Genomic DNA, 11,692 nt, shown 5'->3' on the forward strand with positions numbered 1-11,692 from the left:
CATTTTAATATTATTAAATTTGCATTGAGACTCTACAATGAATTAAGTAAAAAGTTTAACAATTAATTAGGAATATTTTTGGAATAATAGCATTTAATGAAGTTACTTTTGATAATTTTTGCTTATATTTCAGGCCAAATTTTTTTATTGACTTTTACTTATAAATTAGGTCAGAAGGAGTACTCAATATAAAAATGGAGAATGTTAACTTGTGCCCTTAAGGCACATGTTAAGGAAGCAAAAATAGAAATTATTAAATGCTAATTTGTGCATTTTGACTTTTGAAGCATTAAATTTCTTGTATCATTAAATGTTGAATTTCTATTTTGGTATATCTTAACATGTGCCCTTAGGGCACATGTTAACAACACCCTATAAAAATTAAGGCGTTGAATGTTCATATGAGAATGATTTTGTGAAGGTGAACTTGTCATATCTTCGGATGAGTATGTATTGGATGATGATTGATTTGATCTTCTAATGCCAAAGGGGAAAAATGTACATGTAACAATGTTAGCACTTCAACACTAAATAAGTATATGAGGTAAAAGACAGTGTTAAATTTAGGTAGAATATGTCCACATTGGAAATGAATGCATGAATGCTTATACTTTCTCTGGTCTTAAATATAAGTAAAAGTCAAAACATATTTAGTCTAAATTTGAATCAAATACATTTTGACTTTTGCTTATATTTAAGACCGAAGAGAGTATATAATGAAATTTTAGGGATAACCATACGGGATCCTCCATATACATGGAATCTAAAACAATATAAATTCCATGACTTCTCTATTCCATGATCAATTCCACATATACAAGAATTTTGCTAGCTGTAAAGTGTAACGTAAGGCTATTCTTATGCTTTTTTTGAATGATAAAGGAAATTGGAAGGAAAGAAAGTAAGAGGAAAAAATTTGAAGAAATGAAAGTGGGTAGAAAGAGAATAGAAAGTAATATGATTTTGTGATTGTTTGGTAGAAGTGAAAGTGAAAAGAAAGTGAGAGGAAAGAAAGTAAAGTATTTACCAAATGACATAGTTACCCTTATAAAAAAATGTGATATTACTTATACATTTATTTATATAATATTTTAAATTTTAAAATAATGTATTATAAAGAATGTGCTTTGTGCGTTGGTGTTGAACGGGGTTCCCAGATAGATAAATGGCACTCACATTGTCACAATATATCAATGTAGCCTTTCGAACTGGACAATGCAATTCCAAGAGGAGATTGCGAATCCAACAAGACTCAGAAACAACATTAGCCACCCCTCTGTATTCGCCCTCAGCACTAGAACGAGATAGAGTAGGTTGACATTTGGACGACCACAAAATCAAATTGTCACCCAAAAACACAAAATATCCTGATGTCAATCGTCTAGTATCGGGACATCCTCCCCAATCAACATCAATATAGAAGACTAGATCTGCCACTGAGGAAGGATAAAGATGTAAACCAAGATGAAGAGTGCCCTTAACATAGCGTATGATCCGCTTCATAGCGTTCATGTGCTCATCCTTGGGGTCATGCATATGAAGGCAGATTTGATGAACAACGTAAGAAATATTTGGCCTCGTACGAATTACCTGTTTTAGAACTGACTTTCGGTTTAGTGTTAACCAGAGTTTGAGTTGGTTTACATGCGGACATACCAGCACGGTCAATTATTTCTGCATCATACTTTTGTTGTGACAAAAACAAACCACCCTCATGGCGAGTCACATTGATGCTCAAAATGTAATTAAGAGAACCCAAGTCTTTCATAACAAACTCAGAGCTGAGACTAGCCATTATAGAATGGCGGAGATCATCGTAGACGCAGTCAAAATAATATCATCAACATATAATAATAAGTATGCCAAATCAAAGCCATTCCGATAAATGAATAGAGAATTATCTGATTTACTATTAGTGAAACCAATGACACAAACGAAATCATAAAATCTCTTGTACCATGCACGAGGAGCCTTCTTAAGCCCATATAAAGATTTTCTCAATAAACAAACATAATCTGGATGCACAGAATCCCTGAAACCCATTGGTTGATGCATATACACCGTTTCTTTAAGCTCACCATGCAAAAAAAGCATTTTTGACATCCAACTAATGAATTTTCCAATTTTTCGATAGAGCAAGAGTGAGCACAGTTCGAATTGTCCCTGGTTTCACCACCGGACTAAATGTTTCACCACAATCAATGTCAACCTGTTGAGTTTTGCCATCACCTACAAGACGGATTTTATGCCGCTCAAAAGAACCATCAGACTTTTCTTTATGAGTAAAAATCCACATTGACCGAATAACATTCACATCAGGTGGACGGTGTACTAAATCTCACGTCTTATTTTTAATAAGAGCATTAAATTCATCCTTCGTAACCAATTTCCAATTCGGGTCACACGAAGGGCAGCAAAAGGGCTACGGGGAAGTGGTGATCTTGTAACGGTTGTATAATGAGCTTGGTTTGAGGTGTATTTTGGATCAAGCTTATACATACCATGTTGGCTTCGGGTTACTGGACGTGGTTCAGTAGGGGGCTGCTATGAAATCACTGTGGACGAAATTGGTGTGGGTTGTATTTGGGTATGTGACATGGGTTGGTGTGTGTATGACTCATGGGCGTGGAAGATAGTGGGGAAGTTGGTTGTGTTCTATCATTTGGTGAGGCCGTGGGAGCAGGGATCAAATCATGTGGTGGTGTTGGATTTGTGGTGGGTTGGCTCAAAGATGAGGATTGATTTTGAAGATAATGGACCGTGTATGGAGTGAATCCACTATCTAAAAAATCATAAGCATTGGGTTGTGGTTCATGTACCTTAGCAAAAGGAAATTTGCTTTCATCAAAATAAACATGCCGGCAAGTGATAATTTTATTACTTGATAATTCCAAACACTTATAACCACGATGATATAAAGGATAACCCAAAAATACACAAGGAGTTGAACGAGCTTTCAGTTTGTTTATTGTAGTAGATGAAAAAAGAGGATAACACAAACATCCAAAAATTCTAATGTGAGAATATAATGGATCTTTTTGGTATAGAACCTTTAGTGGAGACTCGTTTGCTAATAATTTACTCGGAAGTATATTATGTAAATATGTTGTCATTTGCAATGCATGATGCCAAAATGAAGGTGGTACAGAAGCATGAACTAAAAGAGTTCTCATGATATTATTAATGGATCAATTTTTTCTTTCGGCCTTCCCATTTTGTGAGGAAGTATGTGGACATGAAAAACGAAATGCAATGCCATTCGAATCACAATGTTTGGTAGTGTTATTTATACGATGTTTGGTAACATGTATTACAACAATAAGACACTCTTAAAGTAGATTCAAGACTTTGTGTAGTATACTCCCTCCATACACAGATATAAACAAAAAAGATATTAACTTTATTCTGTCATGTTAATCCCTATATATCTAATTCTTTACTACCGTATCAATTAATTAAGGTCTTACTACGTTAACAACTCAATATTAACCTAGTCCTTAGCTTTATCAAGTTTGTTTCAATTTAGTCTCTAACATATATATATATATATATATATATATATATATATATATATATATATATATATATATATATATATATATATATATATATATATATATATATATATATATATATATATATATATATATATATATATATATATATATATATACTTTCAAAAAGACTAATATGAATAAAATTTAAGCACGTGTCCAAGTAATCAACAATTGTGCGAGATTTACCAAAACCCTATGATTATCGCAATTAGACAACAATCTTTTTGATCAGATGTTTTTTTTTACCTGATCAGGAGGTTTATATACTTCCATATGTTAACATTCTCCTATATATATATATATATATATATATATATATATAGGGTCATGCTAAACAGTGCCCCCGGGGCACTTGTTAAGCATATCTAAAAAGGAAATAAAAAATAAAATTTATATTGAAAAGACAACTTTTTGTACTTTTGAGGCATTGAATACACGCATTTCGAGACCAAATTTCTATTTTAACATGTTTAACCAGTGCCCCGGGGGCACTGTTTAGCATTTTCCTATATATATATATATATATATATATATATATATACACATTTCTTGAAGCTAATTAAATTAGCATGCATGTGTTATGTAACACACATATACGGCTAGGTGCTTGCTGGGGCATTCTTCATTCGAAACTAATGAATTCATTAATTATTTTCATTACTCCTATCTTTGATTACAAGATATTCAAATGTGATAACCTTGTAATTGTATATTTAGTTACTTAATTATAAGATACTAATATTTTAAAATTAGTGTAATGCACGGTAAATACATGCACCTTGTGAAAGAGGAAAATAAAACTATTTTACAAAATTGATCCCGTTTTATAGACCATATATTTAATTTTTTGTTTATGAACAAGAATATATAAATAAATCACGTGAAGATAAGATATATATATATATATATATTATGAACATGGACAAAAAAAGTTTGTCATATTGCTACATCAAGTTGTTAGTATTATACTAGACGCTGACCCGTGCGATGCACGGGTTTGGCAAGAACCTCATGTATATATCAATCATGGTTGTTGCCAATCATGGATGCTATGAGCCAAAATGAAATTAGTCATAAGCATATGAAAATTAATCAAATTGGTTCATTCGGCAAAACGTCAAGTGAGTTAAGCATAATATATCATTGCAAATATAGGATGTTTAAAATTAAAGGCATCATATAATTTAATCTCAATTAAGTGGGTTAAACATAATTGATCATTGCAAACATAAATGCAGACCATATGCAGACTTCAAGTAAATCATCACACCGAATTTTATAATGGAACTTTCATGACCCATGACATTTATAGAAAGAAGATTACTACTATTTGAGAATAGATAGGAGTGTTATGGGACATAGGAGTGCTATTCAAAATATAGGTAGGAGAAGCAATTGTATATTATGATGATAAAAGAATTTTGTGAAGGACATGATAGCAAGTTTCAAAATAGAATTCCTCCAATTCGTGTATTCTTCAACATATGAGAATTATTTCTACCTTCCTTTCCTCTCATCAACCTTCAATGTATAAGACTTTTCTAGGTGAATCTCATTATATCATATGAAGCCAAATTCAATTTACAAAAACAACCACAAATTATCATTATCACGACAATATGAAGAAAAAAAAGTTTCAATGCACAATAAGAATGCAAGAGTACATTAGGATATAGTTTAAAGAAAAACATCAATACATAGACTCAATCTATTTCTCTCTTCCTCTAAACAATAATTCAAAAATAATCACAGATATATATACCAATCATGGTCGTTGCCAATCATGGATGTTATGAGTCAAAAAGAAGTTAGTCATAAGCATATAGAGATTAATCAAATTGATTCATTTAGTGGAATGCCAAGTGAGGCATGGCAAGGGTTTGGAAGAAGGACACATATATAATAATCATGGTTGTTGGGAATCATGGATGCTATGTACCAAAAATAGTTAGTGATAGCAATTTAAGTGCAAAATCATTCATTGCTCATGATATAAGAAGAGCAAGCATTGGAGCAAGTACTTTGAAAAGTAGGTAAATCAAGTCTAGTGGAGATACTACAACATGGTCAAGTAGAAAGAGCAAGCAAGCATGAAAATAAAAGCAAGACAGTTCTAAGAGTGATAAGAACATGGAAATCAATCATAAAAGAGCAAGCATTGGGGCAAGCACTATGAAAAGCAGGGAAATAAAGTCTTGTAGAAATATTACAACACAAGTTCGAAATGGCCAAGCTCTTAAGCATGAAAATCAACATAGTTCTAAAGCAAAATAGAGCAAGCACAGCACAAGCTCAAAATGGCCAAGCCTAAAAGCATGAAAATCAAGTTTGGCAGAGATATTACAACATAGGTTCAGAAATAAATAAAAGCAAGATAGTTCTAAAGCAAGATAGTAGGGATCCTAGAGCATATAGAAATGCTGAGTCTCATAAAATTTCTTCCGCTTGCTGGATGTTGAAGGAGCAATGAGAGTAGTTCGTATGCCAATGTAAGGGGATAGCTTGAAGTATATGATCCTGTTGTTGGATGCTTGAGTGACACCAAAGCTCACAGTTACACCCTCAGCCAAATGGTGGACTTTGCAAATATCACGCCACTGGCCAGAAAAACCGTATCACCTATGTATTGACCAGCCATCAGTAAAATAAATTTTTGAAGAACTCTTTTTGTGCACACCAACTTGAATCTGATTCTTGTTAACATCCTCCAAAAAAACCGTATCACATGTATTGACCAATGGAACGTGCATAGATTTCTGGAAGCTTTCCTCGGGGCTACATAAGGAAGGCAATATTAAGAATAGGCAATATGCAGTACAGAAATAATATTAGAAAGAATCTGTGGACACTTACCTTCATGGGATCATACTCCATATATCCTGTCCTGGTCATCATTGCGTAAGGACGAACATCAGGATGCAATTTGTAACGATGGTTCATATCTATACAATATAGAAGATTTGTGCAAGGAATAGTTGAGTGAACTATTAAAATATTAATGTAAAACTATAGGTTGTAAATGCAAGAATTTCTAATGTAAACTAAGTGGCATATTAACTTGATGTATCTATTATAAAAGCTAGGTTGTGAAATGTTGATGTACATGAAATTTATCAAGTTCAAGGTTTATAATCCATTTAACATCAACAAATAGCCATTCCCATCAATCAACAACCCTGATCAACCTATTTAGTTTGTTAATGAAGAAAACATCATTTCCATCATTGAAGCTGGCTACATGAAGCTGGCTAGTAAGTTGGCTAGTGAAATTTCATGTTTTGTCAATAATATACATGTTTTTTGCCAATAATATTTTCATGCAAAAATTGAAATTATAAGAAATATAATAATGTTGGAATTAAAAGAAGTGTTGAAGTAATTTTGTTGATGGGAGTAAACAATGAATAAGAAGACAAAAAGAGATATCATTGCAAAGAAAGAGTCTAATGGAAGAAAATGTACACATGCATCAAAATATTCAAATAGAGAGGAGAGGAAGGAGTGAAGGACCACTATAGAGTGTGGAGTGTATTAGTTTTATTTGGAATTTAGTAGAGATCAGACCAGAGAGCATGATTTGATTGAGTATTAATCACTTAATTACAAATTTTATGTTTGGAAAATATGAAGGACTACTAATGGGTTCAAAGCCATCCAATCTAATGTTTATAATCAAATTAACAAATTGCAGATCCATTTCAAAGGCTACCACATGGAGGTTGAACATGAATTTATAATCACCTATGTTTACATTTTTAGATTCTTACTATTTAACACATGTAGGTTGAAAATGAATTTAGAATCATCTATGCTTACATTTTTGATATTATGTTATTGGAATGATGAAACACTGATACTTTCAAAAGGTTAACCAAAGAGAAAACAGGAAAAAATTGAATTGGAATATGAGCAATACAAAATTGAAAAACTTGAATGTAAAATGATGCAATGTGCCATTGGAATGGGAAAACACTAATGGCTTGAACTTATTCGAAGAGCAAACATGAAAATTCGAATTGAAATATAAGTACTATGAAAGCAAATTGAATGCATTTCAGTAATAAAAAAGTAAACTGGCAAATTTGAATGTAAATTGCTGCAACTGTGTTGCTGACATGATAAAACACAGTAAACTGAATACTCAAATTCAAACTGCTACATCTGTGCTACTGATATGATAAAACAAACAAAAGGGTGGAATCTATCTAATCTAGAATATGTGGTTATTTGTTCACGAACATTTGCAAAAAGTTAACCCTAATGTTGGATTAGTTAGACATATGATGATAATCACCCCAATCAACCATGTTTACCAACAATATTATAAACCAGTGGCTGATACTACTATTAATCCTACATTATCTTACTCAAACCAACATGAATACTAATGTAGTGAACATGCCTGCAAGTAGGAATGGATCATGCAGAATATGCGTAATTTCAGTACTTACAAACTTTATGATATTGGATGGAAGTCTAACCTTTGCAATTGTTCTTCTAACCCCTTGCACTTCGCCAAAGCTGCTTCATGAGATCTCTTTTCATCTTGGGAGTATTAACATCAAAGAAATACCACAAATCAAGCCTACAAAAAAAAAAAACTACAAAATTAGAAAGGCTGAAAACAATAAGTTAAAATTCCAAAAATTGTCAATCCAACAAACCAAATCCCTAACTATTATCTAAATTTGGTTTAGCTATCAACCAAAAGAAAATGTTTTTCATATTTCCACTTTGTCCAGTTCAATGATATTAATTCCCTCAACAAACTTTCTACAACTTGAATATGCCATTCTTTACCTTCTCTTCTTCAATAGATTGTTGATGATCATCCGAATGAAGGATCGAACCGGAGGAAAGAAGGAGAAAAAGGCTTCATCACCTCCATCGCCAAGCACCGCAACTCTCTCGGTCGGAACTCTCTCTTATAACAGATGATCAAAACCTTCAAGCTAGATCAAAATCCACCCTTTATCTGCAAAATGCACAATCTTAGAAAATGTTAGAAAATAAATCATCAAATAATCTAGAAATTTCAAATCTTACAATCTATATCCACCCTTTTCATTCGACAAACCTAAAAGAGAGATTTTTAAAAGCTGAAATTTAAAATGAACCTTTTCCTAAGTAATTTCAACAGAAACCCAGTTAAACAAAAGCTTCAAAGATTTGAAGAAAAACTGCATCAGATAATTTGAATGAAAAATAAAAAAAAAAAAAAAAAGTTTGGATTTTGAAGACAAACCTAAGCAAAATGGATAGATCTAGCTAAAGTAGAACCAGAAATATTCTATGGAGCTGAGATGAGATACACAAACCTGCAACAAAGAAGAAAGATTGAAGCTTTAGGTCAGACAATGCTAACATCCTCAGTTTCTTATTGATAAAAATTAGAATTTCATGAATCATAATGAAAATTAAAATTAAAATCAGAACCCAATTATTCTTAGAATTAACCAAAACCCTATGAAATTTTGGCGCCAACTGAAGATACGGCCTCGGTTCCTTGGAACTAAATTCATAGAAAACTCCAATAACAACAGTAACAACCTGTAGATCAGATCTTTCTAACCGATAGTTGATAAACGATGAAGCGCAAATGAAACTAATTAATGATAAATGAAATTGATGCGGCATGGTAACCGATTTATGAACTCATTCTAAATCTGTAGAATACAAAAATATTAGTTTTGCAGAGATTGAAGTTTTTATGTCACACTTCATCTGAGTAGAAGCAAGAAGAATAATCACAAACAAATTGAGGACCAAAATAGAATGGATCTGAAATCCTTACCTCTACATCGGAGGCTGCTACCGTTGTTGTGTGTGCTCCATGTCATTCATTCCCGTTGCCAGGTATGCCAAAAGAAAGCGAGAAAGATAACAAATTTTGATAGTGCACAATAGCCATCTTCACATTCACCAAAAACTGTTCTATTCAAATCCAGATACTTCTTTTTTCTTAAAAAAAAGTACCCAGGCAAATTAGGTGATGAGTATACTTAATAGAAAAGGTTAAGGTAGCAAATTTGAGAAGTTATTACCTCTTTCTCACTAAAAGAACTCAAATTGCTTTCCAGAATCTTTACTTTTTGCTCTAAACCCTCCTGTGTAATAAATGTATAGCAGACTTTTAGTATTTAAACTACAATGCCATTAACAAAAGAACATAAATAAAAATAAAATATTCATGTATGAGCAGCTAAGGCCTAAGAGGGATGAAATCAACCAAAGTTAATTCAATCAATTAATCAAAGAAACAAATCAAAATTTTCCAAAAACCTAAAACCTAGAAAAATTATAGATTTAGAATAATTGTACCTGTCTGTCGCATAGAGAAAGCTTTTGTGGTGGTGGCGCGCTGGCTTTTCCGGTGATTTTGATCTGAAACTGAATAACCACCAAAAACCAACTTCCCTGCAACAATCAATTGACAACTTAAAGACTTCCCTAGTGTTATATATAGTGAGTGATATTACATGGTATATGCTTATTGTTCAACAGAGAACTTCTACAATTTAATAACAAATACAACACAAGTTAAATGACTAATTCTCAACCTATGAAAAAAGATAACACAAGTTGAAGAAACTATTTCACCTCTGAAGCAATTCTTTATTATCTGATCCCCATGTTCGTGAAATTCATGGCTGAAGGATGTGTTTGAAGAAAGGACAGATGCTTTGTCCGGCATTGTACTCAAACCATCTGATACAAATGCAATTACAATGACAAATAGAATGCTAAAGGTAATCTGCAAAAGCATGTGAGTGAAAATTGTGAGCAAGCAACACAAATTTTAAGAGCAGAAGACACATATAAATCAAGTTCAGATTGATTTGATTCCAAGAATTCAGATAACAGTCACAGACTCACAGAAAGATGAATATTGACAAATTGAGAAAGATGAAATCTAGAAGATGAATTTGGAGATACATCACCATCTACCATAACCACCACACATCACCATCACCTCCGATCTTCAACCATCCTCACCAACAAAAAAAACAACGAAAAAAAATAAAAAATAAATAGAGCATAGAAATTAAGATCGAACCAGAGGAAAGAAGGAGCAAGAAGCTTCGTCGCCGCCGTTGCCGAGCGCCGCCGTGTCACCACAAACGGCCACAAGAACTCTCTCGGCCGGAACTCCTCCTCCTCACCAGAACTTCTCTCCCGCCGGTAAATCTTCTCTCACTCGGCCACTCCCTCACTCTCATGACGATTGATTGATTCGTAGATGGTGGTGGAGGTTGTGGTGTAGATGTTATGGTGAAGGATGAGATGGGGATTGAGAGAGATGAAACTGTGGGATGATGAGAAAGAGGGAGAGCGTACGAGAGAGAGAGGGGGAAGAGAGAGAAAACAATTTCATAAATGAAAAAAAAATTGGGAAAGTAATCATAAAACCACAATTGTTTCCATAAACCACTTCTGTCAATGGTTTGCATAAACCATCAATCACAAAACCAGCAATTATAGGAGGGTCCACATGAGTCATGCAAAGAATTATAATAAGCCATGTGTAAGATGAAGCATAGGAATAGCATGTCATGTGCAAGAAGGTGTAGATGTGAACATTGAACCCTAAATTGAACCCTAAAATGAAATGAAACCCTAAATGGCATGGCAAGATGTGGTTGGTCAGAAGAAACAAATGTAGAAGATTGATTGGACAAGGATTTAGGGTTTGCATTTGGTGCTTGAAAAACCACTCATCCTTTAGTATATAGAGATATGTAGTTTGACTGTCAAAATAAAACTCTTAATCAATGCACAATAGAAACGTGAAGAGAAGATAAGATCTTATGAATGGACAAAGTAAGAGTATGCACACTCGGAAATTGAAAGAGTTAAAAGAAATAGGCTTAAAAGCAGGTTTATTCTCCTATTTTAAATAAATTGGAATTTTAATTATCACCCCTATTTTAAGTCCGGAATTTTACCTCCCTATTTTATAATTTTTTGGATTTTGTCTTCTCAAAAAATTATGCACAAAATTTTGCATCTAAGTCTCAACTTCAAAGTTTCGCACAGAACTCAATTTGGATCGATAATTCACCAAACTAATACCGAAATGACCGTAATCGAGTTAGATTGCCACAAAATCAAACCCCACTAAATTTAGAGTGACA

General features: G+C 33.1%; 2 protein-coding genes across 8 annotated transcripts; both read right to left on the minus strand.

Moving 5' to 3' along the window:
* Positions 1-1,098: 1,098 nt before the first annotated feature.
* LOC123922660 (uncharacterized mitochondrial protein AtMg00810-like) lies at positions 1,099-1,795 on the minus strand. The gene is made up of 2 exons (XM_045975353.1): positions 1,591-1,795; positions 1,099-1,436 (listed from the first exon to the last, which is right to left on the minus strand). Exons 1-2 carry the CDS (start codon positions 1,793-1,795, stop codon positions 1,099-1,101), a joined length of 543 nt encoding a protein of 180 aa, XP_045831309.1.
* A 3,899-nt stretch (positions 1,796-5,694) lies between these two features.
* Positions 5,695-11,237, minus strand: LOC123923359. 7 transcript variants are annotated; one of them, XR_006814359.1, is made up of 10 exons: positions 10,615-11,146; positions 10,158-10,311; positions 9,879-9,974; positions 9,602-9,664; positions 9,352-9,518; positions 8,803-8,875; positions 8,358-8,532; positions 8,039-8,142; positions 6,411-6,499; positions 5,695-6,332 (listed from the first exon to the last, which is right to left on the minus strand). XR_006814359.1 is itself a non-coding variant. In XM_045976046.1 (4 exons), the coding sequence occupies exons 1-4, from the start codon at positions 10,506-10,508 to the stop codon at positions 9,655-9,657; spliced, it is 399 nt and encodes a 132-aa protein (XP_045832002.1). In that variant the 5' UTR covers positions 10,509-11,237; the 3' UTR covers positions 9,602-9,654. The 7 variants fall into 7 exon arrangements, 1 of the variants encoding a protein (XP_045832002.1); XR_006814362.1 differs by having other exon boundaries at positions 8,358-8,548; positions 10,615-10,931; XR_006814360.1 differs by having other exon boundaries at positions 6,411-8,142; positions 10,434-10,996.
* Between the last annotated feature and the right edge of the window lie 455 nt (positions 11,238-11,692).

The sequence above is a fragment of the Trifolium pratense genome, linkage group LG4 (assembly GCF_020283565.1).
Source record: "Trifolium pratense cultivar HEN17-A07 linkage group LG4, ARS_RC_1.1, whole genome shotgun sequence".
Taxonomy (NCBI): domain Eukaryota; kingdom Viridiplantae; phylum Streptophyta; class Magnoliopsida; order Fabales; family Fabaceae; genus Trifolium; species Trifolium pratense.

Bases quoted from the DNA above. Each gene is read 5' to 3' on its own strand.
- LOC123922660 (XM_045975353.1), bottom strand. From the start codon at position 1,795: ATGGCTAGTCTCAGCTCTGAGTTTGTTATGAAAGACTTGGGTTCTCTT. The intron at 1,437-1,590 runs GTAATTCGTACG...ATCCTTCCTCAG, and splicing joins GAAAGTCAGTTCTAAAACAG to TGGCAGATCTAGTCTTCTAT.
- LOC123923359 (XM_045976046.1), bottom strand. From the start codon at position 10,508: ATGGTAGATGGTGATGTATCTCCAAATTCATCTTCTAGATTTCATCTT. The intron at 10,312-10,433 runs GTGAGTCTGTGA...ATGCTTTTGCAG, and splicing joins TTGTCAATATTCATCTTTCT to ATTACCTTTAGCATTCTATT. The intron at 10,018-10,136 runs GTGTTATCTTTT...CACTCACTATAT, and splicing joins TGAAATAGTTTCTTCAACTT to ATAACACTAGGGAAGTCTTT.